Source organism: Lepidochelys kempii, chromosome 4 (genome assembly GCF_965140285.1).
Source record: "Lepidochelys kempii isolate rLepKem1 chromosome 4, rLepKem1.hap1, whole genome shotgun sequence".
NCBI lineage: Eukaryota > Metazoa > Chordata > Testudines > Cheloniidae > Lepidochelys > Lepidochelys kempii.
In genome coordinates, this window is record NC_136383.1 from 115900727 (window position 1) to 115925110 (window position 24384).

Here is a 24384-nt window from a genome sequence, read left to right on the forward strand (position 1 = left end):
ATATAATGGAACGTCATCATCAGCTGATGATGATTGCCTCTTAGGGGGGAGCTACTGTGACTGATTTGGAAGGAATAGAAGAGAATGTTGTTCTTGTTTGTAGGCAGACTGAGGCCTGGATCCAGCAAAGTGTTTAACATGTGGGTAACATTAAGCATCTGATAAGTCCCACTGACTTCAGTGGGAGTACTGGATATGCTCAGAGTTATACACATATGTAAATATTTTGCTGTATCAGGGCCTAAGGCTGAAGCAGGAGAAGTATTTCCAGAAAAAAATGTGGCCAAATCCTTGTGTACTGCTGCATATTTTCAAGTCAAATATGTCTTACTGAGTCCCCAGTGAAGTGATCAGACAGCAGAGTGGAGTGCAAGACATTGTTGTTGAGAGCGTGGCATAGTAAAATGCAATGGGCCGGATATATAGTGAGGCTCACTGACAATCGATGGACTGCAGCTGTCACCGAGTGGAACCCACAGGAACTGAAAGGACCACTTGGCTGACCTCCAAAGAGATAGGAAGATTTTATTATGAAAAGACATGGCCACACATGGAGAAGGAAGGCCAGGATACAAGGAGAAGAAGACCGATTGATCAAGGTGAAATATGTTTTAGGTAGTTCTGTAATGGAATTATTGCAGTACTGCAAAATTCATCAGTGTGGTATTACAAATCTTTACAGATATCTGTGCTCATTGGTCCACATGCTACTGTTTAGGCCGACATAATATTGGCTTTTTTGTTTACGTACAATCCTTTTATTATTTTAATTCATTTATTCTTGTAGCTAAGAGCTTTCAAACAGGCTACAAGAGAACGTAATCTATTACAGGTACAACTTTCCAGAGGTTTGCTTGAAGCAACAGAATAAGAAAGCAATAGATGTGATTGTTTGCTATGACTGCATGCGTTATTGCTGCTGAAAGCTGGAGATGAATTTTCACATGCCACAGAGAGAGGGGGGTGGTGTAGTGCATTAGCACCTAGGGACCCCAACCACAGATCAGGATACCACTGTGCTAGGCACTGTGCAAACACAGAACAAAGAGATGGTCCTTCCTCCATCGATCTTATGATGTATTCTCTGTACACTTCTCCATTTTCAACCCATTGGCCATTTTCTCATAGAGGCTGTCTCCCTATGACTAATAGTAACAACATATCTTTCCTTGACTGACTCTTGTATGCCTAGCTTGGCATTCGTTTCACAAAATCAATAGATGAAAAACATCTATATCACTATGGTGGATTCCTGGCTGTTATGCCTAGTGGCACCAATGAATCATACCCATGAGCGATGGACAAATCGGGTTGCCACCTGGCTGGTTTTTGAACTGCCTTGCTGGTTAAAAGATTTAATGTGCCAGGGGTGGGGAGTTCCCTTGGGACATGTTAAAGTGCTCTACAATTCACACCCCCTGCTGTCTGGACTGCAGCACCATGTTAGGATAACATAAGAAAAATGATTAAATTACATAAAAAGGCACGTGTGTGTGTAAAGTGGTTCTCTAAAACATTTGAGTAAAACTAACTATAGTCATCACTAGGATCCTGTTCGTTGGTATAACACTTGTGCCTAGAGGCCCCAGTGTGCTGAGCACTCTGTAAACAGAGACAGTGCTGCCCCCAAAAGCTTCAATCTAAAGAGACACAACACAGAGGGGTGAAGTGACTTACCCAAGGTCACCAGCAGAACTTAGAATAGAACGCTTCTCTGCTCCCAGTCCTGCATCCTGACCACTAAACCACGCTGAACTCAATGAGATTTCAGGGCATTCCGCACCTTGCAGGTCTGGGCCCCTCAGAAAGTTTTCTCATCTGAAGGCTGATGTAAACTGTAGGTCCTGATTGTAGAACCCTTGCTTGTGTTGTGGAGCACTTCTGCAAGTAGTCCCACTGACCCCCGTGTGAGAGGGATCCATAATTGGACCAATTCAAATAAAGAACACACTGCTCCAACAGTATAATTCTACCTTAACATTTTCCCTTCTATGCTCCCCCCCCCCCAGTGCTGTCAGTTTTCAGCAGTAGCCACAGCAGGTTGCTTTCAATCAACAGCCCTGGCTCCACAGCAAGCAACAAAAGTAACAAATTTTCCTCAGAGCAAGCACACTCTGATTTCATTCACGCACAGACATACATTCCAGAGCCCAATCTCCCAGCACATCAAGACACAGGCTGCAAATTGTCCTGAAACAAAACAGATAAGCAAGTAGAAACACTTTCCTCCCCTGCTGAGAACAAACACACCAGCAACAGAGTGACAGATTCTGCCTACCTGCTGCAATAGCTCCTCTCTCCAAACTGAGGGCCTGATCTTGCAAGGTACCAAATATACTCTGCTGTAAGGGGAATCGGAAACACTCAGTGTACTGGCTTATGTATTCAGCACCCTCAAAGATTTGGGGCCCTGGTCTGTGGCCAAACAATCAAAATTATTCTTCGAAGACTTAATCCTGATTTTCATTGAAGCCAATAGGATTTTTGCCTTTGAATTCAAAGGGAGCTCTTGCCTGTGCTCTTGAAAGACACTCAGACATTGAGGCCAGAAGGGACGATCATGATCATCAAGTCTGACCTCCTGCACATCGCAGGCCATCTAATCTCTCTCACTCACTCCTGTAATAGACCCCTAACCTCTGGCTGAGTTAAAGACTTTAAGTTACAGAGAATCCACCCTTTACTCTAGTTCAAACCAGCAAGTGGCCCGAGCCCCATGCTGCAGAGGAAGGTGAATGCCCCCCCCACCCCCCCAGGTTTCTCTGCCAATCTGACCAGGAAGAAAATTCCTTCCCAGCCCCAGATATGGTGATCACTTAGATCCTGAGCATGTGCACGAGATCCACCATCCAGACACTACAGAGAGTTCTTTCCCAGGTAAGCCAGAGCCCTTCCCCTCGAGTATTCCATCTTGGGCTGTTGTTAATAGCAGGCAGGGATAGGTCATATGCTATTGTAGGCAATCTCATCCTGCCATCACCACTCAGTCAGCTAATGAAGGATGGGGAAGTCAATGATTGGTGTGAAATGATAATTACTGATAACTTGCCTGTCACAGCAAAAGACGTGTCAAAATACTGGCTGTTAGCAAAGCATCCCTAGTGTTCTAGATATAGCTGTATTACATGGGGGGCGGGGGAGAGAGAGAGAAAAAAATCATTACCTCATCATGACTACTACCTCATTAAGCAGTAAAGCGTATTAAACACCTAATATTAAAGGGGATGTAAACCACAGGTCACCAGCACTGGTTTTGAGAAAGGAAGACTGAAGCTGTTTTCATTGCTGGGGAAGTGGCTGCACAGCTTGCAAATAAACCAGCTAAGCACCCAAAGCTGGCTGGCTCAGGGAAATCTCTATCAGCTGATCCATCTTCCTTCTCTGTGGATTCACCCCAGTGCTGTAGCCTGACTTCCCTTGGGATGTCTATTGGGAGTTGGGGATGGGGTGTGGGGACGCGGGCACTAGAAGTTGTTTTCAGGACTCCATAACAGCTTTGCCAGAAGAAGCTGCTTAGCGGACGTGCTGGATCAGTGCATCTCTTGGCTGTTTCGGTCATGGCCCATCCCTGGCCAATTCCATCCATGTTTTTTGGATGGTGCTGGACACTTGCTCCCTCAGCAGAGGAGAGGTTACAATCACTTTCCATTGGCCCACCCTCCTCTGATACTGGCCTTTTGGCTGCTACGGCTCAGCTCTGTCTATTAGTCTCATTTTATAGATGGAGAAACTGAGGCAGAGAGGGTAACTGTTTTGACAGAGGTCACACTCAGCCAGTAGCAAGGTCAAAATTAGAATTTTGGCTCTCAGTCTCATCTAGGGAATGCTGCCTCTCAAGCACTATAATAAACTGCCCATAATAAAGTATAATTGTTTTAGAGCTGACATCTGCCCACTCTGGATAGGGTAATGGTGCTCTCAGAACCTGCCTCCAACAGTCCTTGTACTGAGTCCCTGAGCATAAAGTTAGATGTTATGACTAGTGCTTGACAGGGTGAGTATTTTTGGTACCTTCTCTCCACCTGTGTAGGGTGTAGGCAAAGTCTGACATTTTTTTCAGCATTACCAAGAGCTAGATTCTGCTCCCACCAGCAGTTTTACACCAGAGTAACTCCAGTGATCGGAATGAACTTGGAGTGGAGAATTGAAGCCAGCTCCTCCAAGTCCCAAGCTAGCACCATAACCACTGAGCCATCCTTCTTCGAGGAATAGCAACATGAGGAATAGTACTAGAAAATATAACTTTCAGTAATGTTTCACAGATTTTCAGAGGTGCCTCTTACTTTATCAACAATGAACTTTCCCATTCCTGTGCTGAGAAAGGTGTACAGTGTCACTACAGGTTAGATATACTTACTCTATAGGAGGCATTACTCCAGAGGAGCAGGACTGGACCACAGAAGAGTGAAATGCTTTCTATTGTAAGTTACTTCTGTTACATACTGTAGAGAAAATATTGATTAGGATATACTAATGCAGGATTGAGAGTAACTAATGTCAATTTATTAGAAAGTTACAATGGGCCCAGTCATGCTAGCACTGAAGTGTATTGCTCACAGATTTGGGGCCCTGGTCTGTGGCCAAACAATCAAAATTATTCTTCGAAGACTTAATCCTGATTTTCATTGAAGCCAATAGGATTTTTGCCTTTGAATTCAAAGGGAGCTCTTGCCTGTGCTTTTGAAAGACACTCATAGACATTAAGGCCAGAAGGGACGATCATGATCATCAAGTCTGACCTCCTGCACATCACAGGCCATCTAATCTCTCTCACTCACTCCTAAGGCTATGTGAGAAGATTTTGCCTATGGTCAAAAGTTCTTGAGGTAAATTCATCCCTGACCTGACTCCATTTAAATTTTATACATTTACTATCTCAGTCTACTACATCATTCCCTGGAAAAATAATGGAGCAGGTCCTCAAGGAATCCATTTTGAAGCACTTGGAGGAGAGGAAGGGGATCAGGAACAGTCAACATGGATTCACCAAGGGCAAGTCATGCCTGCACAACCTGATTGTCCTTCTATGATGAGATAACTGGCTCTGTGGATATGGGGAAAGCGGTGGAGGTGATATATCTTGACTTTAGCAAAGCTTTTGATACAGTCTCCCACAGTATTCTTGCCAGCAAGTTTTAAAAAAGTATGGATTGGATGAATCGACTATAAGGTGGATAGAAAGCTGGCTAGATCGTCGGGCTCAATGGGTAGTGATCAACAGTTCGATGTTTAGTTGGCAGCCAGTATCAAGAGGAGTGCCCCAAGGGTTGGTCCTGGGGCTGGTTTTGTTCAATATCTTCATTAATGATCTGGATGATGAGATTGCTTGCATCCTCAGCAGGTTCGCTGATGACACTAAGCTGGAGGGTAGGGATAGGGTCCAGAGTGACCTAAACAAATTGGAGGACTGGGCCAAAAGAAATCTGATGTGGTTCAACAAGAACAAGTGCAGAGTCCTGCATTTCGGATGGAAGAATCCCACTGGGCACCGACTGGCTAAGCAGCAGTTCTACAGAAAAGGACCTGGGGATTACAGTGGATGAGGAGCTGGATATGCGTCAACAGTGTGCCCCTGTTGCCAAGAAGACTAACTGCATATTGGGCTACATTAGTAGGAGCATTGCCAGCAGATCAAGGGAAGTGACTATTCCCCTCTATTCGGCACTGGTGAGGCCACATCTGGAGTACTGGATCCAGTTTTGGTCCCCCCACTACATTAGGGATGTGGACAAATTGGAGAGAGTCCAGCGGAGGGCAACAAAAATGATTAGGGGGCTGGGGCACATGACTTATGAGGAGAGGCTGAGAGAACTGGGCTTATTTAGTCTGTAGAAGAGAAGAGTGAGGGGAGATTTGATAGCAGCCTTCAACTACCTGAAGGGGGGTTCCAAAGAGATTGGAGCTAGGCTGTTCTCAGTAGGTGGCAGATGACAGAACAACGAGCAATGGTCTCAAGTTGAAGCTGGGGAGGTCTAGGTTGGATATTAGGAAAAACTTTTTCACTAGGAGAGTGGTGAAGCACTGGAATGGGTTACCTGGGGAGGTGGTGGAATCTCCATCCTTAGAGGTTTTTAAGGATTAGCTTTACAAAGCCCTGGGTGGGATGATTTAGTTAGGGTTGGTCCTGCTTTGAGCAGGGGCTTGGACTAGATGACTTCCTGAGGTCTCTTCCAACCCTAATCTTCTATGATTCTATGATCTGAATGCATTTTTTAAAATGTGTCTACTGTACCAGGGCAAGCAATTCAGTCTGGTTTGGTTGTTTGAAGGACAGCGTTTTATTGCACAAGTAACAAATTATCATATACAATAAGTAGGGATGGATCCAAAGCAGAACCCCAAATCCAAAGCTCAGAGAATTTGGGAAGAGTATGAACCTGGATGTACACTTTGCAGCTCAGCGCCATTGTTAACTTTCATTTATTGGTTTAGGGTTTCTTATTGGTAAAAGTTTCCAGTGTATGATATAGTACTTAAACAGACATGATCATTTCTGCCCTTTATATTTTGCCCTATGTATCTTTATCAGTTTCAAATGTGACATGCTCACTCCTGCAGTATCTTCTCAGGCTACGCTTTCAGTGAAGCCAATGATTGTATTGTCCCTACTCTGACCCTACAATCGGGCTATGATGTGATAGCACTGGTCCTGGAGGAGGCAGGAGGTTGAACATACAACTTCAAGCTGGGGTTCTGTTCTGTCCAGGGAAGAAGGAGATAGTCGCCGTGGCCAGAAAACTGTGGAAGTCCTTTAGCCCTGCTGGAACATACAGAAACGTAAGTCAGGTGCTGCTGCAACTGGACACCCACAAAGAGCTGCACTGTGAGTCCTGTTCTGTTTAAAACACTTTGATTGTTTCAGACCTGTTTGGCATGTCCTCAGTGTGGTGGAACTACTACGTTCAGTTCCTCTTCTGAATAAAATGGGACCTAGATGACTATCGGTCAGATCTTCAGGTAGCTGCACTGAAGCTATGCTGATTTGATCTAAGATGTGTGTCTGGTTCTCTGTTTCCTTAAGCCTGTTCGAAGGTTTTTAGCCTCCACCTGAAAAGCGAGGATCCAGAAAACTATGGTTGGTGCCAAAACTGTTAGAAACTTTATTTTGTTCTAGTACTGTATCTTGGGAACAGGGATTGTGTTGCAGGGGGAGTGGAAGTAATCTCAGGAGCACAGAAGAACTTGGGAAGTCAGCCTAGATCCTTTGCCACAGGCCCTCCAAAATGCAGGGTGGGTTGTAACTCAAGCCGAGTGTGGGGAACCCTGAATTTATCCTGGGATCATTTATGGAGCCTTGTCAGTTTTTTAGATTTTTGTACAACAGATCTATACTAAGACGACCCATTCTTTCTTATTGTAAATCCAATGTAACTTCAGCTTATTAAAAACAATCTTGTCCCTGCACTGCAAACTTGCCCTTGGATCTAAAAATGGAATTGGTGTCTTTCTGCCTTATGCATTTTCTGCCACTATTGAAGACTTTGCAAATAGAACTTAGTTGACGGTTTTGGGTGATTCTGAAAATTGATGGGCTCTGTGATCCTAAATCACTTACGCTCTTCTGATAATCCCATGTTGGTTGATGATGGATGAACCAGAACAATACCTAGTTTCACTCTTCTCCAAGATTGGCTCTCCAATGCTAACAGGAGTACAAAGCAGTAAACACATCTTTTTCTCAGAAAAAGAAGCAGAGGTGACCAACTACATGTAGGGACCCTGTCAGAGCCTCATTTTAAAATACACCATCAATATAGAAAATAAATTGAGTTATTTTTAATATAAGGAACTAACTTTTGGATAATACTCAAACAAATGTAAAATGTCAGTACAAAATAACCTGTAATTTACAAAAAGAAAAGGAGTACTTGTGGCACCTTAGAGACTAACCAATTTATTTGAGCATAAGCTTTCGTGAGCTACAGCTCACTGTAACTGCAACTGAGTATGTTCTGAAATCAAGAACTGTGAGGTCACCATGTAACTGCCATTAAAGGCATTTTAATGTAAAAGCTCTAACGGCAGAATTGCTAACTACTGACTTCTAAACTACAAGAATGCCCTAAGGGAAGTTTTATAGTGCTAAGGAATGTAATCCTGCCACATTAGTAGTGATTTACAGATCTCCAAGCAGAGTGAGCAATAAAATAAACAGAAATCAAAGACAACAAGTTTTTAAATAAATGAAACCATACAACACTCTGTTGGAATGATGCTGTTAAGATTGAGAAGAGTAAGTTTGCAGCGTCTAATAAAGCATTCACAGAAAAGTACCGAGCTCTAAAAAACTGTCCTTTTTCCTCCTTACCACACAATGTCAAAAAAAAAATCCTACATTTTCCATGCAGCGTACAATTGTCAAACATGTCTGTAAGGATAAAACCAAAATGTACTTACCTTAAAGACAATTGACGAGCATACAGGGTTAGATACAGCTCTTAGTTAAATGGGGTAAGTCTGGAATAATTTTGCTCAAGCAGCTGGAGACCTTTTGGATTTTCTTTGGTGCAGCTCAGAGGAAATATCTGTCCCAGAACAATACATATTAGACATAACTTAGTCTCAGGTTGAATGGTCTCACAAAAGTTATACTTTAGAGAGTCCTATCAACTTTTTTTTATGTAAAAACAACAAGGAGTCCTCGTGGCATCTTAGAGACTAACAAATTTATTTGGGCATAAGCTTTTGTGGGCTAGAGTCCACTTCATCAGATGCATGGAGTGGAAAATACAGGAGCAGGTATAAATACATGAAAGGATGTGAGTTGCCTTACCAAATGTGAGGTCAGCCTAATGAGACAATTATGTAGGCATTCAATTTTAGGTTCTGATTCTCAAAGGCAGTTGGAAAAGCATATGGGTAATTGTTCCTGGAGAGTTTCTATAAGACCAACAAGAGTAAGAAGGAGGGAGACTAAGATTGTACACTGGAGTCCAGGATTTTCTGGGTAAACCTAAACTGAGGATTCTTCTTGTTGTGCATCTGTTAAGCACTGAGAGGGTGCTCAGTGTTATACGGAACAAAAAGGAGAGACAGATACACTGTCCATAAGGAGCTTACCTTCTCAGGGCGTGATGCTACTCCCGTTGAAGGTACTGGAAATTTGCCATTGATTTCAGTCGGAGTTGTATTGGGCCTTGACTGTGGATTGGGTGGCAGATCAGCTCTTCTGATGCTGTATCTCTGTTTCTAGGGATACCACAGCGGGAACAATAGAATCATAGAATCAAAGGACTGGAAGGGACCTCGAGAGGTCATCTAGTCCAGTCCCCTGCACTCATAGCAGGACTAAGTATTATCTAGACCATCCCTGACAGGTGTTTGTCTAACCTGCTCTTAAAAACCTCCAATGATGGAGGCTCCACAGCCTCCCTAAGCAATTTATTCCAGTGCTTAACTGCCCTGACAGGAAGTTTTTCCTAATGTCCAACCTAAACCTCCCTTGTGGCAATTTAAGGCCATTGCTTCTTGTCCTACCCTCAAAGGTTAAGAAGAACAATTTTTCTCCCTCCTCCTTGTATCAATCCCTCTCAGGCTTCTCTTTTCCAAACTAAACAGACCCATTTTTTTCAATCGTCTCTCATTGGTCATGTTTTCTAGACCTTTAATCATTTTAGTTGCTCTTCTCTGGACTTTCTCCAATTTGTCCACATCTTTCCTGAAATGTGGTGTCCAGAACTGGACACAGTACTCTGGTTGAGGCCTAATCAGCGTGGAATAGAGCAGAAGAATTACTTCTCGTGTCTTGCTTACAACACTCCTGCTAATACATCCCAGAATGAGGTTCGCTTTTTTTGGAACAGTGTTACATTGTTGACTCATATTTAGTTTGTGGTCCACTATGACTCCCAGTTCCCTTTCCGCAGTAATCCTTCCTCAGCAGTCATTTCCCATTTTGTATGTGTGCAGCTGGATGAATAATCATTCATGTCAACATTTCTGAAGCTTTTACAGGTAATGAAACTTTTAACCAAAAAATAGTGGCTTTAAGCAGTCTCACCACATTTTATTTATGGAAAGTTGTAAATTGATTTTTGCACTAGTCAACCAGCTGTAGCAGTCTGTATATTCTGCATGTTCTGTGCTACCCTCTTATACATGTACCACAGAATCTCACCCAATGTGGTCAGTTCTGGTCACCCTATCTTGAAAGCCCACGAAAGCTTATGCTCTAATAAATTTGTTAGTCTCTAAGGTGCCACAAGTACTCCTGGTTTTTTTTTTTTTTTTTTTTTTTCGGATACAGACTAAAACGGCTGCTACTCTGAAACTTATCCTGAAAAGTTATACCAGAGTCGGGGTGGGGGCAGGGTTTTTATAGACAAGAGATGAGAATGACAAGGGGCAGGCATATACAATTTTTTGCATGCAGAGAGATTGAGAAAACAGTGATACTGTATACTTTGAGAGGAGGTAACTAAGAGAGAACATGCTAAAAATGTGTGTGTTCATAATCACAGGACAGGTGAAAAATAATATTATCCCCATTTTACAGAAACTCCATCCCTGGAAGCTAGTAAGTACTTGACTAACTTTACAGATGGGCAATACTTAACTTTTGTTACATTTCATTCCCAAGGAAACTCAGTGGGTCTCGTGTCATAACAGGACCAGAACCCAGTGTCCTTACCCCAGTCTGCTCAGCAGATTAAAAATTAATATTATTTTCCATGGTTGCAACTATTCCCTGGCGGTGATTTTCTATCAGAATGATCTCCCTACATTACAATGGAAAGAGTAATATGATTGTGATATAGAAACTGTGAAAAATGCAGTGCAATGACTACATTCGAAAGCAAAACACTCTTGATTAAATACCACTGTGAACTCGTAAAGGCTATTATCTGGCACTGGAAGGAAATAGCAAGCTGAAACTTCTTTGTTGGAGAAGAGCCCGCAGTGTTTACAAATTGGCCAACACTCATAATTTACCACCATGACGAACAATATTATGCTTAGTTGTCTGGTGTATCACTACTGATAAATATTCTCTTAAAGGGAGTCCCTCCAATTCTTGTTAACGTACTGCTTTAAACTTTCTCAGTTTAATCCTGATCCTGCAGTTGGAGCCACATGGCTGAACCCTTATGCCTTTGAAATCCATGGGGTTCTGCAGACACAGGAGTGTGCCTAGACAGATCGAGTGGCAGGATTGGGGTCTTACAAGGAGACTGGAGGTTTTTATTTGATAGTTCTCACTAACCCTGAAGATACCAGGGCAGCTTTTGATCTTGGTTACCAGCGTAAATCGAAGTAACTCTGCTGAAGGCAAGAATCTGTCATACAGTATGGAAATTAAATGTCACAATTTTATTCTAACTGTACATTGGGTCCAAACAGCTAGGGACTTTTTTCAGGGATAATTTTTAAAAATTCAAGTTCATTGTATAACTCTTAAATCTAAGAATGGAATTAGGCCCAGACTCAGCAAAGCACTTTAGTGTATGCACAACTTTAATCAGGTGAGAATTTCTGTTAACATTCATGGGACTGCTCATGTACTTAAAGTTACTTAAGTGCTTTGCAGGAACGGGGCCAAAGTGCATGGCACCTTGCTGGATCCAGCCATAAAAGAGGGATTTATGTTTATGTTTACATTTTTTTGACTGAGCATCAAAGTTCACCTAGAAAATCTCTGAGGGATTTTTACAAAGAGACCGAAATAATTTTCCCTGCTCTTTAGAGTTTTTAATTTAAATTTTCTACAGAAAAAGCCAGTAGTTATTGTATATCTCCTTTTGCATTCAAGACACTGAATACTTTACTGTGGCAGCTTTTCTTCTAGAGCTTGATCTAAAGATGGGTATCTTTTCATTAATATCAATGAGCTTTGCATTCGGCTTCTAGTGCACAAATCATGAAGGCAAAAGCTGGTCAGGTCAAAGTTAACTGTGAGTTTAGGTTTTGTAAAAATAAGCTTTTACAAAATATAACACTAATGGGAATGTCATTCATGTTTTTTTTTTAATTCTAATGTTAATTAGCAAACAAACATTTTCCAGCACTGTTTGCAATCCAAACATGGAAGCTTTCTGCTAGTGCAGACGACAAAGCTTTCTCTGGGGCTAGTCTGAGACTGGGGAATGAACTTGTACACAAACTCAGGGCTATCTCAAACCTTACTACCTTCCTCTCTGGTTTGATCTACCTTCTCAAACACACACACACATAGCCACATGTATATTTAAAACACAATACCCTACCAAAACTCTACATGTAATTCTCCCCAGGACGAGGGTGACAGAGAATGAACTACCTGTGATAGATGTTAGTGATGTCTCTTAATGCACTACTGGGAAAAGCTCAAATGCTACAGTGATGAGTATAAGAACCCAGAACATAAGAATGGACAGACTGGGCCAGACCAATGGTCCATCTAGCCCAATATCCTGTCTTCCTACAGTGACCAATGCCAAGTGCTTCAGAGGGAATGAACAGAACAGGTAATCATCAAGTGATCCATCCCGTGTTGCTCATTCCCAGCTTCTGGCAAACAGGGGCATAAGGACACTTCAGAGCATGGTTTTGCATCCCTGCTGATCCTGGCTAACAGCTAACCTGTGTAGAATAAAATATGAATCTGAAAGGGAAAGCGATGAGGAGCTGATTACAGACAAAAACGAACTTGTTCATTTTCCAAGCTGTCAGAAATACAAAAAGGAAACAAATGACATAAATAGTGGAAAGGAAATTATAGTTATGATTTTTTAAATTTAAATTGTTATGAATAATAGAGTTAAGGAATCTTGCTCCTTATTGTTCCCTCCATGCCTATGGGCAGAGAGAAACCAGGGCAGGCAGATCTGGCTGGGAAGGAGCCACAGAAGAGGGGGAAGGACTGACTCTGTAGTATCATCCTTTCCTTGATTACTCAGAAGCCCTTCTGTGGGTACATCACAGGAACTGGTCTCCAGAGATAGGGAGGGGCCGGAGCTGGAGGACTGGCTGTCTTTATCTGTTCTCTACAGCATTGCTCCCTTTATTTGTATTAATTTAGATGGAATAAAGGGTTAACATAACCCAGTTGCTGTCCAACATTAAATAGTGTTAAAGAATAGTGGTATACAGAGACCTCAGCCTGCTTAGCACTATGGCAAACACAGCATTAAAATCTTGTGACCTTTTATTAAAGATATAGAAAAGAAGGAAAAACTGTTCAAGTATTTAAAATGTGAAGTATTAAATAAAGTTTTAATTTTAGCAACATCCTTTGATCCCTTTTCCTTTAGCTATAGATGATTTTTAGAAGGAACCCATCCTCCACCCGCATTGTTTGACAGTCTCTCTTAGCTGGTAATAACTGTCATCTCAGGAGTCCCATGTCTGGGATTCAGCTGGATCCAGTAGGGGTAGCAATGTCATCTGGGTCTCCCTCTCTCTCTCTCTCTCACTCTGTCCCAGTCTGGTCAGGACACCTCTCAGGATCAGGATGATGAAGGCCCAGGGTCCCAGTAGATGGTTGGGATGGCTTGCACCTCTATCTATTCTTTCATACTGTCCCCACAAAATCTTTCTTTTAAGGACCCAAAAAGGGAATGATGGGTGAACCAGCCCATCCCATCATTGTTTTGTTCACCAATTAGGCCTAATATCAGATATACCAATTTTGGCCCATTAACTTCTGGCTCTAGATCTCCTGTTCTTAACAAGCATAATTTTCACATAGTCCTTGAATCATATCAATTTAGCCTTTTTGTTTTAGACTAATTCAATTATTCTGACTCCCTTTCATACCTTTTCCTATCAACTTTTGTTATTATAGGTTATTGTAGCATCTTATGAACTTTGACATACTTTTTAAACTTGAGCTCACAATTTGGGTAAATTTGTAGGCCCAATTATCACACCACCTCCCGCATCCTCAAATGCCTTAGGATTTCCTGGAGTGAGATAAGGCTGAGCCCATCTGCATTAGCTTACATAGGGTTGTCTTCTCTCAAACAAACTCTTCCTGAGGAGAGGGGTTCCGTGGGCAGTAGGCATGGGGGAGCAGCCTTTCAGCCTCTGTACAGATGACCCTGGCCTCTCACAGGTGTCTTGAAATCTTGGAAAACCCATTGGTTTAGGGGGTAGAACCCCCTATGTGTTCTCTTCCTCCCCTTCCACTAGAACAATTAATGGAAACTGTGGGTGGAATTTCAGTTTTTCTCCTATGTAGTGTGCAATATGGGCTTTGACTTTCAAACATATATGATTTTTGACATTGAATGGTTTGTATTTTTTATTACAGTATGAATAATATTTTGAGGATAAATGATTGTAGAATTCAGGCCAATCTCTGTAAATAAATACCTATGTCATCCAAGAAGGGGTTCATTAATGGACATTATTTGTCAAGATTCTCAAGTTGATATTTCTTAGGAGTGTCCAGAAAATGACATGTAAAAAAAAATTTCCACATGTAAAAATATAAGTGAGGTAAATACAACTAGAAGTTCCTGTTAGTGGATGATGATAATACTTAGCTCTTAATACCTAGTTCTTTTATAGCACTTTTCATCCATTCATCTCAAAGCACTTTACAAAGAAGGTCAGTCTCATTACTCTCATTTTACAGATGGGAAGCTAAGGCACAGGGAGGTGTAGTGACTTTTTGGCTATGATAACAATCCTCAATTACTCCCAGAGTAACAGAGCTGCTCAAATTCATCTCCTTCCTTATAATGATCACCCTTGGGGCTGGATGATTACATGTCCGAGAGTACCACTGAACTGGAGCCAAACCCTGACATCCTCACTCAGTAAAACTTCTGCTGAAATCAAGTTTATGGAGGAGATGGTATGATGGGATAACATGGTTTTGGTAATTTAATATTCATGGTAAATAGGCCCAATGGCCTGTGATGGGATATTAGATGGGGTGGGATCTGAGTTACCCAGGAAAGAATTTTCTGTAGTATCTGGCTGGTGAATCTTGCCCATATGCTCAGGGTTTAGCTGATCGCCATATTTGGGGTCGGGAAGGAATTTTCCTCCAGGGCAGATTGGAAGAGGCCCTGGGGGTTTTTCACCTTCCTCTGTAGCATGGGGCACGGGTCACTTGCTGGAGGATTCTCTGCTCCTTGAAGTCTTTAAACCACGATTTGAGGACTTCAATAGCTCAGACATAGGTGAGAGATTTTTTGCAGGAGTGGTGGGTGAAATTCTGTGGCCTTCATTGTGCAGGAGGTCAGACTAGATGATCATAATGGTCCCTTCTGACCTAAATATCTATGAATCTATCTATGAAAGAGGTTTGGACTAAATAAGCAGGATTTGTTGACTTCCTTGGGAGCAGCAGGTGCTCAGCACCTCTCAGGAAGAAGTGCCTAATGCGGTATTCTTTAAGGTTCATAAATATGGCTATTTTATAGTGACTATTTCCCCAGGAATCAAGTTTGATTGGAGGGTGAACAGAATCCTGGAGATGGAAAGGCCAGATGAAAAAGGAATGAAGACTTGAAAGAAGTCACAGTGAAAATAACTGAATGTAGACGAAAGCATTGGGAAGCAACTTGTGAAAGATTGGATCCTCATAGAGAAGAAGATTTAGGGGTGACACTAAAGCAAACTGACAACAAACAGATGAAGTTGTGCAATCTAAAATCCTGAAAAATGTAGGTATAGAGGCTTTAGATGACAAAGCATCTGCAAATATGCTAGTTGAACATTAAGCCAAGATTAGCATGCTCACTACAAAGCTGAGGATAGAGCCATTGCAAAACACACAAGGTGGAGTAGTCAAGAGGAAAGACTAAGAGAAGACTCTTAAAAACGTGCACACAGATCCAGTTGAGTACCCTGGCTTCAGAAACTTGTTTCTCATGATCTAGAGGATTCAACAGGGAAGCATGAACCAAGCAAATTTCCTGGGGGTGACCTCATCTATGGCCATATGATAAAGCACTTTGGGAAGAAGGCTAAAGCCAGGTTAGAGATGGGATCAACAGAGATCCACTGTTGGGAGCAGGCTTTAACACCCATCCATGCTTTTGAATGTAATATTGTAAAGAAAGTGATACTCTTCAGATGTGACGCTTTGGATCAAGCCTTTACAAAGGACCCTGTAAAAGTTGCTGAGTTCATTCTTGAACTTCATGGCCTGCTATAATAGTTGTGGGACAAGAGAACTATAACAGCATTTCTCACACTCATCTCTCCTGGGTTTTTTTCAGTGTACACTGAAGCACTGAGGCAAAAATTTTGACAGGAGTCAGAAAATAAGACACACAAAGTGTGCTAATTTGTAGTGTGGTTAGTTTGCTCAGGAGACTACTGGGTCAGTATTAAAGAAAAGAAACTCACCCCCCTCCACCACCAGAACTGGAGAATCTCCTCTATAAAACTATACATACAAGAGAATTAGAATGCATCTGATGAAGTGAGCTGTAGCTTACGAAAGCTCATGCTCAAATAAATTTGTTAGTCTCTAAGGTGCCACAAGTACTCCTTTTCTTTAAGAGAATTAGATTGTCTATTTAACAGTACCCACAACAAAAAGCAGCAGTTTAGCATCCAGACGACTGTTGTTGTACCCTGATTAGGTACCTTAGGCTGACTTCCCCTTGTACCTAACAATAATGATCACATAACTGACCATTTTATTGCACAGACAAGAGTGTGTTTAGTTGAGCCAGCAGGTGGCATTGTAAGGCTGAATATCTCAAATGTTTACTGGGGGAGGCGGTATTTGTTTAGACTCAACCCTTTCTGTGCTAGGATCAAGTCCAGCTAATGATCCCCACGCTCTCTTGGGCTGGGCTCTGTCTTTTCCCATTTGTTTAATTGCATGTTGTTTACGGCAGATCCTCCTCACCTGCAGCTGTAAGATCAGCCCAGGAGCAGAAATAAACGTGCCGTGATCTGCCATGGGCCAGTTTGTTTCCCAGCACGTTTCATGTATGACTCCATCACTTGGCACACGCAGCTGAAGAGACGTGCCCAACCTGTACCTCCGACCCGGCCCCAAAGTCCACGGCTTTGCGTGCCCCAAGGGGTGAGATATGCAGCAAACGTGAGCAACCGGCCATTCCCAGAACATTACTGTGCGATTCCCTGAGTGATGGACCATTCGTTTGCAGCCTCGCTTATTAAGGATGAACAGGAACAAGTCAATAGAGATCGCCCTCATGCACAAACCACACCCTTCACTGCCACGGGGCCGTGTCTGGGGAAAGTTGGATCCTCCCAGATTTTAACCCCAGATCCCCAAATTCCATTATCCAAATGGCGAGCAAGTCCAGCCGCTCCTAGTGAGCCAAAAAACCTCCCAGCCCCCAACACAACAGTGCCACAAAAAAACGCGGATCCGCCACCTGGATCCAGACAATTTTTGGTCTCAGTCGCGAAATTCTACCACTTAAATGGAGATCTTATTTAGTTGCTCCTACTTCACCTTTCAAATCTAGACCCTCATACACCACAGCACCTCAAAAACTCAGCTCCGGGCCTGGCTGCAAGTTTTTGCAGCGTAGTGTCTTGGGATCCAGAGTATTCTGGTGGACATGAAGAAGTGCCTAGTTGCTAAATGTAGACAACAAAAGTATGTGGGGGAAGGGGGTTGCCACCTAATATTAGCCGCACCCAGGGGGATACAGATGCTGAACTGGAGTTTCTGCAGCTTTCTTACAGCAGACGTTGGAGTTCAGATTTGGGGTCCAGCTTTCTTACAACCGGGAGCTGTTTTTGTGGAAAAGGGGAAACGCTTGTCTCTTTGGATGATCGGATTTCTGTGTTTAGAGGCTGTGCTTGGCAAGTTTTTGCAGCGAGGTTGCACCGCGTTGCGTCAGAGTCCTGGTTTCGATACCATAACCGGGGCTGGGGGGGGGGTCTACTTTTCTCTGTTTGACCAGTGGAACTGGGGGGAGTGGGGCCAAAAGTTGGCTGGAACTAGCAGGATCTTGGTGCTGGAGCCTGGTGTTTGTAGCTCTAACGCGCTGGGCTGCACGGGGCTCCGGAAACAATAGGAGTGGCTATAATGTCCTCACTTTAGGCAGCGGAATTTGGGATCTTGGGTACCAAACTCAGCAGGATCCAGGTAGATCCAGCTTTTACCTTTTACCAAAGGCAACCATCAGCAGGACCTGCGCCCTCTCCCTCCTTCCCTCCCTTCAGCTCTCCCCCTTCCCCTGACTGTCTGAATGAAATATGGATCAAGTTAGTAAGTAGCAGCAGCAATTCCTGTCAGAGGCAGATGGATCACTTTCATTTCAAAGGATGATTTCTAACCTCGCCGAGGATTCCCCGAGCAGCCGCAGCCCGCCTCGGAGCGGCGATCGGAAGAGCGTCCTGGGCGTGGAGGGGAGGTTGAAGCCGTGAGAGCATGGAAGGGGATGCGGAGATTCCCTCCTAGTTCCAGAGCTAGCGGGAGTCAGGGAGGGCTCCGAGCCCGGGACGCTGCTGGGAAGTGCGATCAACCCTCCCTCACCGCTAGTTGGGCTGGTTTCTTTGGCTGGAATTCGCCCCCTTCTCCCCTTGGGATGCTGGCCGTTCCCCCTGTGGAGATTGTGGCTGGGGATGTGGAAGAAGCTGTGGAATAATATGGGTGGCAATCACTCCCACAAAACTCCCGTGTTTGATGAGAATGAAGATGGTAAGTAAGGAGCTGTCCATTGTCCCTTGTGCTGCCCCGGCCTCAGATTTTGCCCCCACCCCACCCTCTTCTCACCAAGCTGCCCTTTCATTGCTGCTTCCCATCTCGCCTCATAGGTTGTGTTTTCCTCCCTATTTCACGTGTCAAATATTTGTAGTAAATCCTTAGGTTCAAAGCAACATGATCATCCTTAGCGGTTCAGGAGCTTGGTAACACTCCCTTCCCTTTTAATAATCTCCAGTCCAAGATTTGTTTGGGTCACTTAGGGGTTTATTTGTCTTTGGGTTACAATAAATAAACGGACTCAGTAAACAAAAATCGTGTCTATCCTATCTTTATGTAGCACTAATTGTTCACTCTTAATGTAGCTAATTGCACAATTTCACACTGTCCATCAGGATTCACACCACATGTAGTTGCATATGTTTGTGAATGGAGTTCTGACTTGAATTGGGCGGCGGGGCGGGGGGGGGGGGGGTTCTTTTTATTTTCCTGTCCAACTGATTCTTTGCATTAGCTTGTTATTACATATTTTAAATAGTGATGCATGGTCCCATCAACATTATACATTTCCCCCCTACTTTTTGAAACTTTGAGTCTCCTATGTTACTTGGAGATTTCACTCTCTCACAGATAATCCTGCACTCTGTATTCTATATTTAAAGAAGTGCTTTGAACTAGTAGAAGAGCTTTTATTAGGTATGATGGTTCTTTAATACTTATATATTCAATTTATGTATATTTCTCTTAAAAACAATGTTTAATTAAAATTTTGCAATTGCTTGAATTCAACCACCTTAGCTTTCTGAAGTAGAGAGAATTATGTTGTACTTTTAAGTATGTCATCACTGGTAATGCTTTTGATGGAATATATATCTGTGCTAGCTATTTTTGTATATATGGAGAGTTCATACTGAATTTTGAACATGTGCATTTCCCAATAGTTCTAAACTCATTAAAAGATATAGATTTTATTCAAGGGATGTTATGGCACAACAGATTACATTGCACTGCCTTAGTTTATTTGTAATGTGTCTGCAATACATCTTTCAAAACTCTCCAGTAATATGATCTTCTGAAGACACTTAAGACATTTTTATTGTTCTGTCAGTATAGAGGAACTGTGGAAAATTTAAAGTATTTTAAAAAGCAGATCCTCATCAATTCTCATTTCAGACACAAAACCCAGTTGTTGCTCCCTACTTCTCAGCAAAGATTTAATAGCAGAGTACTGAGATGAGAGATCATAATAATAAGACCTCATTACTTTTACAAAATACATGACAGCTTATTTTGTAGGTGACTCTGTTTTGCGGATTGATATTGTTCAGCATCGGGGCAAAATTGAGTAATTCAGCAAGGGTCACTCAGGCTATGTCTTCATTGCAACAGTGGTGTGCGTACATCAAGATAGCTCTCTTGATGTAAATCCTACTGGAGACAAGGCACAGGTAGTCTAAGTCCATGTAGCTAGATGAGACAGACTCCAGGTGGAAGGCATTGTGTTGACCTCCAGTAGCTACATCAAAGTAAAAACTACCTGTTCTTTGTCTTCACTAGGATTTTACATCAGGAGAGCTATCTCGAGTTAGCTTGTCTCAATGTAACACACCACTTTTTGCAATGAAGCCTCAGTCATCAGTGCAAATAAACACATTTCAGCTGTGAATTCTATGAAGACAACTTCATGCCACTTTGTCCTTTTCCTACAGAAAACCATTTCCATTGTGCAGTTATTAGTAATTATGCTAAAATCATATTTTGTATAATGTACTAAGATGTCTATCAAATTATTATTTATTCTTTGCTTTTATTAATTCTGGAAGCTTCTAACATCAACTTCATGTTTGCTTTTAAAGTATATGTTTACAACAGACTTCCAGTTCAGAAGAGTTCATTTATATTGAAATGCTAGCTTATTTTATTAGAAACAGTGTTTCTGTTATTTATATAATGGCAGTATATAATGGCATTGCTGAGTTATAAATAAGCATTTAAGGTGGGATTTTCCAAAGTGCCTAAGTGATTTAGAAAAAAACAAGGAGGAGTCCGGTGGCACCTTAAAGACCAACAGACTTTAAGGTGCCACCAGACTCCTTGTTGTTTTTTGTTAATACAGACTAACATGGCTACCCCCGGTAGGTGATTTAGGAGCACAAAACCCTTTGTACTTCATAGTGTCACCAGATCCAAGTGTGTCACTGTTTACCTAACAGAGTCTGTGCTATGCAGAGTGCTGAAAATGAAATACGAACAGGAAAAAATATAGTAACAACCGAGGGTAGCTTCACTGTTCGAGATGGGCTAATTTTGCCTGATAATAACAATACTGATCAGTACAGGTATAATCAAAATGAACGGGAGTTGTATATGCATATTTGAGGGCCTAACTGGAACAAAATGATTCAATGTATTGGACATGGTGTTGCTGGTTTCTCCATGTGGTGGGCACTCAGATGGCACTCACACATCATAGTGATGGATATGATATAAAAACCTAGGCATTAAATTGTCTTATACTATCATTTTGTTAATGTAAACAGATATAACCTAATGGATCCCTTACAACTAAAGCCTTCTCGATGGGTCACTGTGAAACTGCATGGAGACAACAGGCACCACACTATTGCCTGGTAAAGCCTGGGCAATTCAGTCGTCATAGTCACCAATCCCCCTCTCCCTCAAAGGAGAATTGAATTTGATTGTGAGGCTCCATTCCCAGGTCTAATCCAACAGTAGAGTTTACCCCTTCCAAATTATCTCCACCTATGTCTGTGTTTGGGATAGTAATGGCTTAGCCTTCCAACATCACTGTGAAATGAGTTTTAGAAGAAATTTTGCTAAATTGTTCAAATAAACCACATGTATGTTTTTACAATAAGAGACATTACATCCATAGTAAACTTGCATTATATAGCAACTTTAATTTGAGGTGTTCAAAGCTCTTTAAAAACATTTAGATTCACAAAATCCCTGTAAGGCTGGTCAATATTACTGTATATTATTGCACAATATAATTGTAATCTGGTGTAATAGAAATGGGGCATGGTGACGTTAATGACCTGGCTAAGGGCTATACAGTGAGTTCTTAATTCAGTACAGCACTTAAGCATCTGCTAAAGTCCAACTGACTTTTCTAAATCAAGGCCTGAGTCAGTGGCAATGCCTCCAATTATGCTGAAAACAAAGACCATAGGCTTACTGCTGCATTTCTTTCACAATCATAATCTTATACATTTATAGATTCCAAGACCAGAAGGGACCATTGTAATCCTCTAGTTTGACCTATTTATACCTCAGGCCATAGAACCTCCCAAAAATAATTCTTAGAGAGTATCTTTAAAAAAACATCCAGTCTTGATTTACAAATTGCCAGTGAGGGAGAATCCACCCCAACTCTTTATAAATTATTCCAGTTTTTGATTATCCTCCCTGTTAAAAATGTGCACTCTATTTGCACTCTGAATTTGTCTAGCTTCAACTTCCAGCCATTAGGGATTGTGTTACACTTCTCTCTGCTAGACTGAAGAGCCCATTATTAAATATTTGTTCCCCATGTAGGTACTTGCAGACCGAGATCTAGTTAACCCCTTAAGCTATTTAAGCTAAATAAAGAGCTAATTATTAAGCTAATTATTAATCAACATCTTTTTTGAGTTGTGGACACCCAGAACTGGACACAGTATTCGAGCAGTGGTCACAACAGTGCCAAATACAGAGGTAATATAACCCCACTACTCTTACTCGGGATTCCCCTGGTGTGCATCCAAGGATTATATTAGCTATTTTGCACTGGGAGCTCATGTTCAGATGATTATCAATCCTGACCCCCAAATCTTTTTCAGAGTTACTGCTTCTGAGGGTAGAGTCTCTCATCTTGTAAGTATGGCCTACATTTTTGTGTGTACATGTATGTATTTACATTTAGCCATATTAAAACACATTGTTTGTTTGTACCCACTATACTAAGCATTCCAGATTGCTCTGTATCACTGACCTGTCCTCTTCATTATTTACCACACCTCCAATTTTTGTGTCACCTCCAGACTTTATATAGGATGATTTTATGTTTTCTTCCCGGTCATTGATGATAATGTTAAATAGTGTAGGACCAAGAACCAATCCTTGCAGGACCCCACTAGAAACACACCCACTTTTGATGATTCTCTGTTTACAGTTACATTTTGAGACCTATCAATTATCCAGCTTTAAATCTATGTAATATGTGCCATGTTTATTTTAGTCTAGTTTTAAATTTAAATGTCATGAGGTACCAAGTCAAACACCTTACAGAAATCTATGTATATTATACATCAGCATTATTACTTTTCTTAACCAAATTTCCAGTCTCATCAAGAAAGGATATCGAGTTAGCTTGACTGGATCTGTTTTTCATAAACCCATGTTGATTGGCATAAATTGCCTTACCCTCCCTTAACTTTTATTAATCAAAGTCCCTTATCAGCCACTCCCTTATCTTTCCCACATTCAGTGTCAGACTGACAGGCTTATAATTAGCTGGGTATCTGATTTACCATTTTGAAATATTGCCACAATGTTAGCTTTCTTCCAGTCTTCTGGAACTTCCTCAGTGTTCCAATACTTATTGAAAATCAGTCAGCTCTTTTAAAACTCTTGGGTGTAAGTTATCTAGCCCTGCTGATTTAAAAATATCTCACTTCTGTAGCTGCTCTTTAACATCCTCTTGTGACACTAGTGAAATGGAAAGAGTTTATCATATGATATAACTACATCATCTTTTTCTTTCCCCAAAACAAAACTGAAATATTTGTTGAATACCTCTGCCTTTTCTGCATTATTACTGTAGAAATCACATAATGGACCAAAGCAGTTGAAACGAGGGTGTGTGTGTGTGCGTGTGCGCGTGCGCAAGGAATGCATGATCTATTCATCCAAATTGTAAATGCTATTTTTAAGTATTCGGGCTTGTATGTCATCCTTGGAAAAGCTTCATGGAAGACCCTCATTTTAAAGGAAGGTTTTGAAGTTGCCAGTAGAATGCAGAGAAACTGACAATTAAGTGACTAGCTCACCAGACTGACAGCTTGTGATGAATACATAAAGTATATGAAGAAATACTAATGAATAAAAATGTCTGGATTAGCATGGATTTGAGGGGGTTCAGGGTGGTAAATAACAGCTAAGGTATGGCAGAAGTTGGAGGTATTTAAAAGTGAATAGGCAAAACTGACATGTGGGTTGCAATTTGGAGCAATGGGTAAAGATCGGAATGAATCTGATGCAAAACAAAATATGCAGTGTCTAACTTCTTGCCAATGATCAGATAGCTGCTATCAGCCTGTTGCCACATGACTATAATTGATAATGTCTGAAAGATCCACATAACAACTGCAAAGAAGCTGTTCCAATTTAGGGCCAAAAATCTGTGTTTCAGAGCAACCTTGCATGTTAGTCCATAACTTTAAAAGAACAGTTACAGTAAAATGAGTCAATAAAATTAACTATGAGTGTTAATACATACAGTATGGACAAGATAAATTATAATAGCTCCAGATGAAAGTAATGAATTCAGAATGGGGATCACCCTTAGCTCTGACTTATATTTTGTTATGTAATTCAAACCTTGGTGATTACAATCCACTTTATTTTCTTCTTTAGAAGAAGAGTATTCTTACTCCCCACTAGCATTTGTCTTTGGATAGGGATAAACCCCTCCCCCATTTTAACCTATACAGTTGCTCCAAATCCATTTTTCTTATTTTTTAAAATAAAATAAATTAAATATAGTTTTTTTTTAAAGCTGTACCACCTGTGCTCAATATCAAGCTACT

General features: G+C 41.6%; 1 protein-coding gene across 1 annotated transcript in view; it reads left to right on the top strand.

Annotated features, from left to right (window-relative positions):
* The first annotated feature begins 18208 nt into the window (after positions 1-18208).
* The window catches only part of STK32B (serine/threonine kinase 32B), a 254347-nt gene continuing 248171 nt past the window's right edge, over positions 18209-24384 (top strand). Inside the window, exon 1 of the mRNA XM_073340132.1 lies at positions 18209-18571. Coding sequence (XP_073196233.1) covers positions 18496-18571 — 76 coding nt within the window. The 5' untranslated portion in view covers positions 18209-18495. The remainder of the gene's footprint in view (positions 18572-24384) is intronic.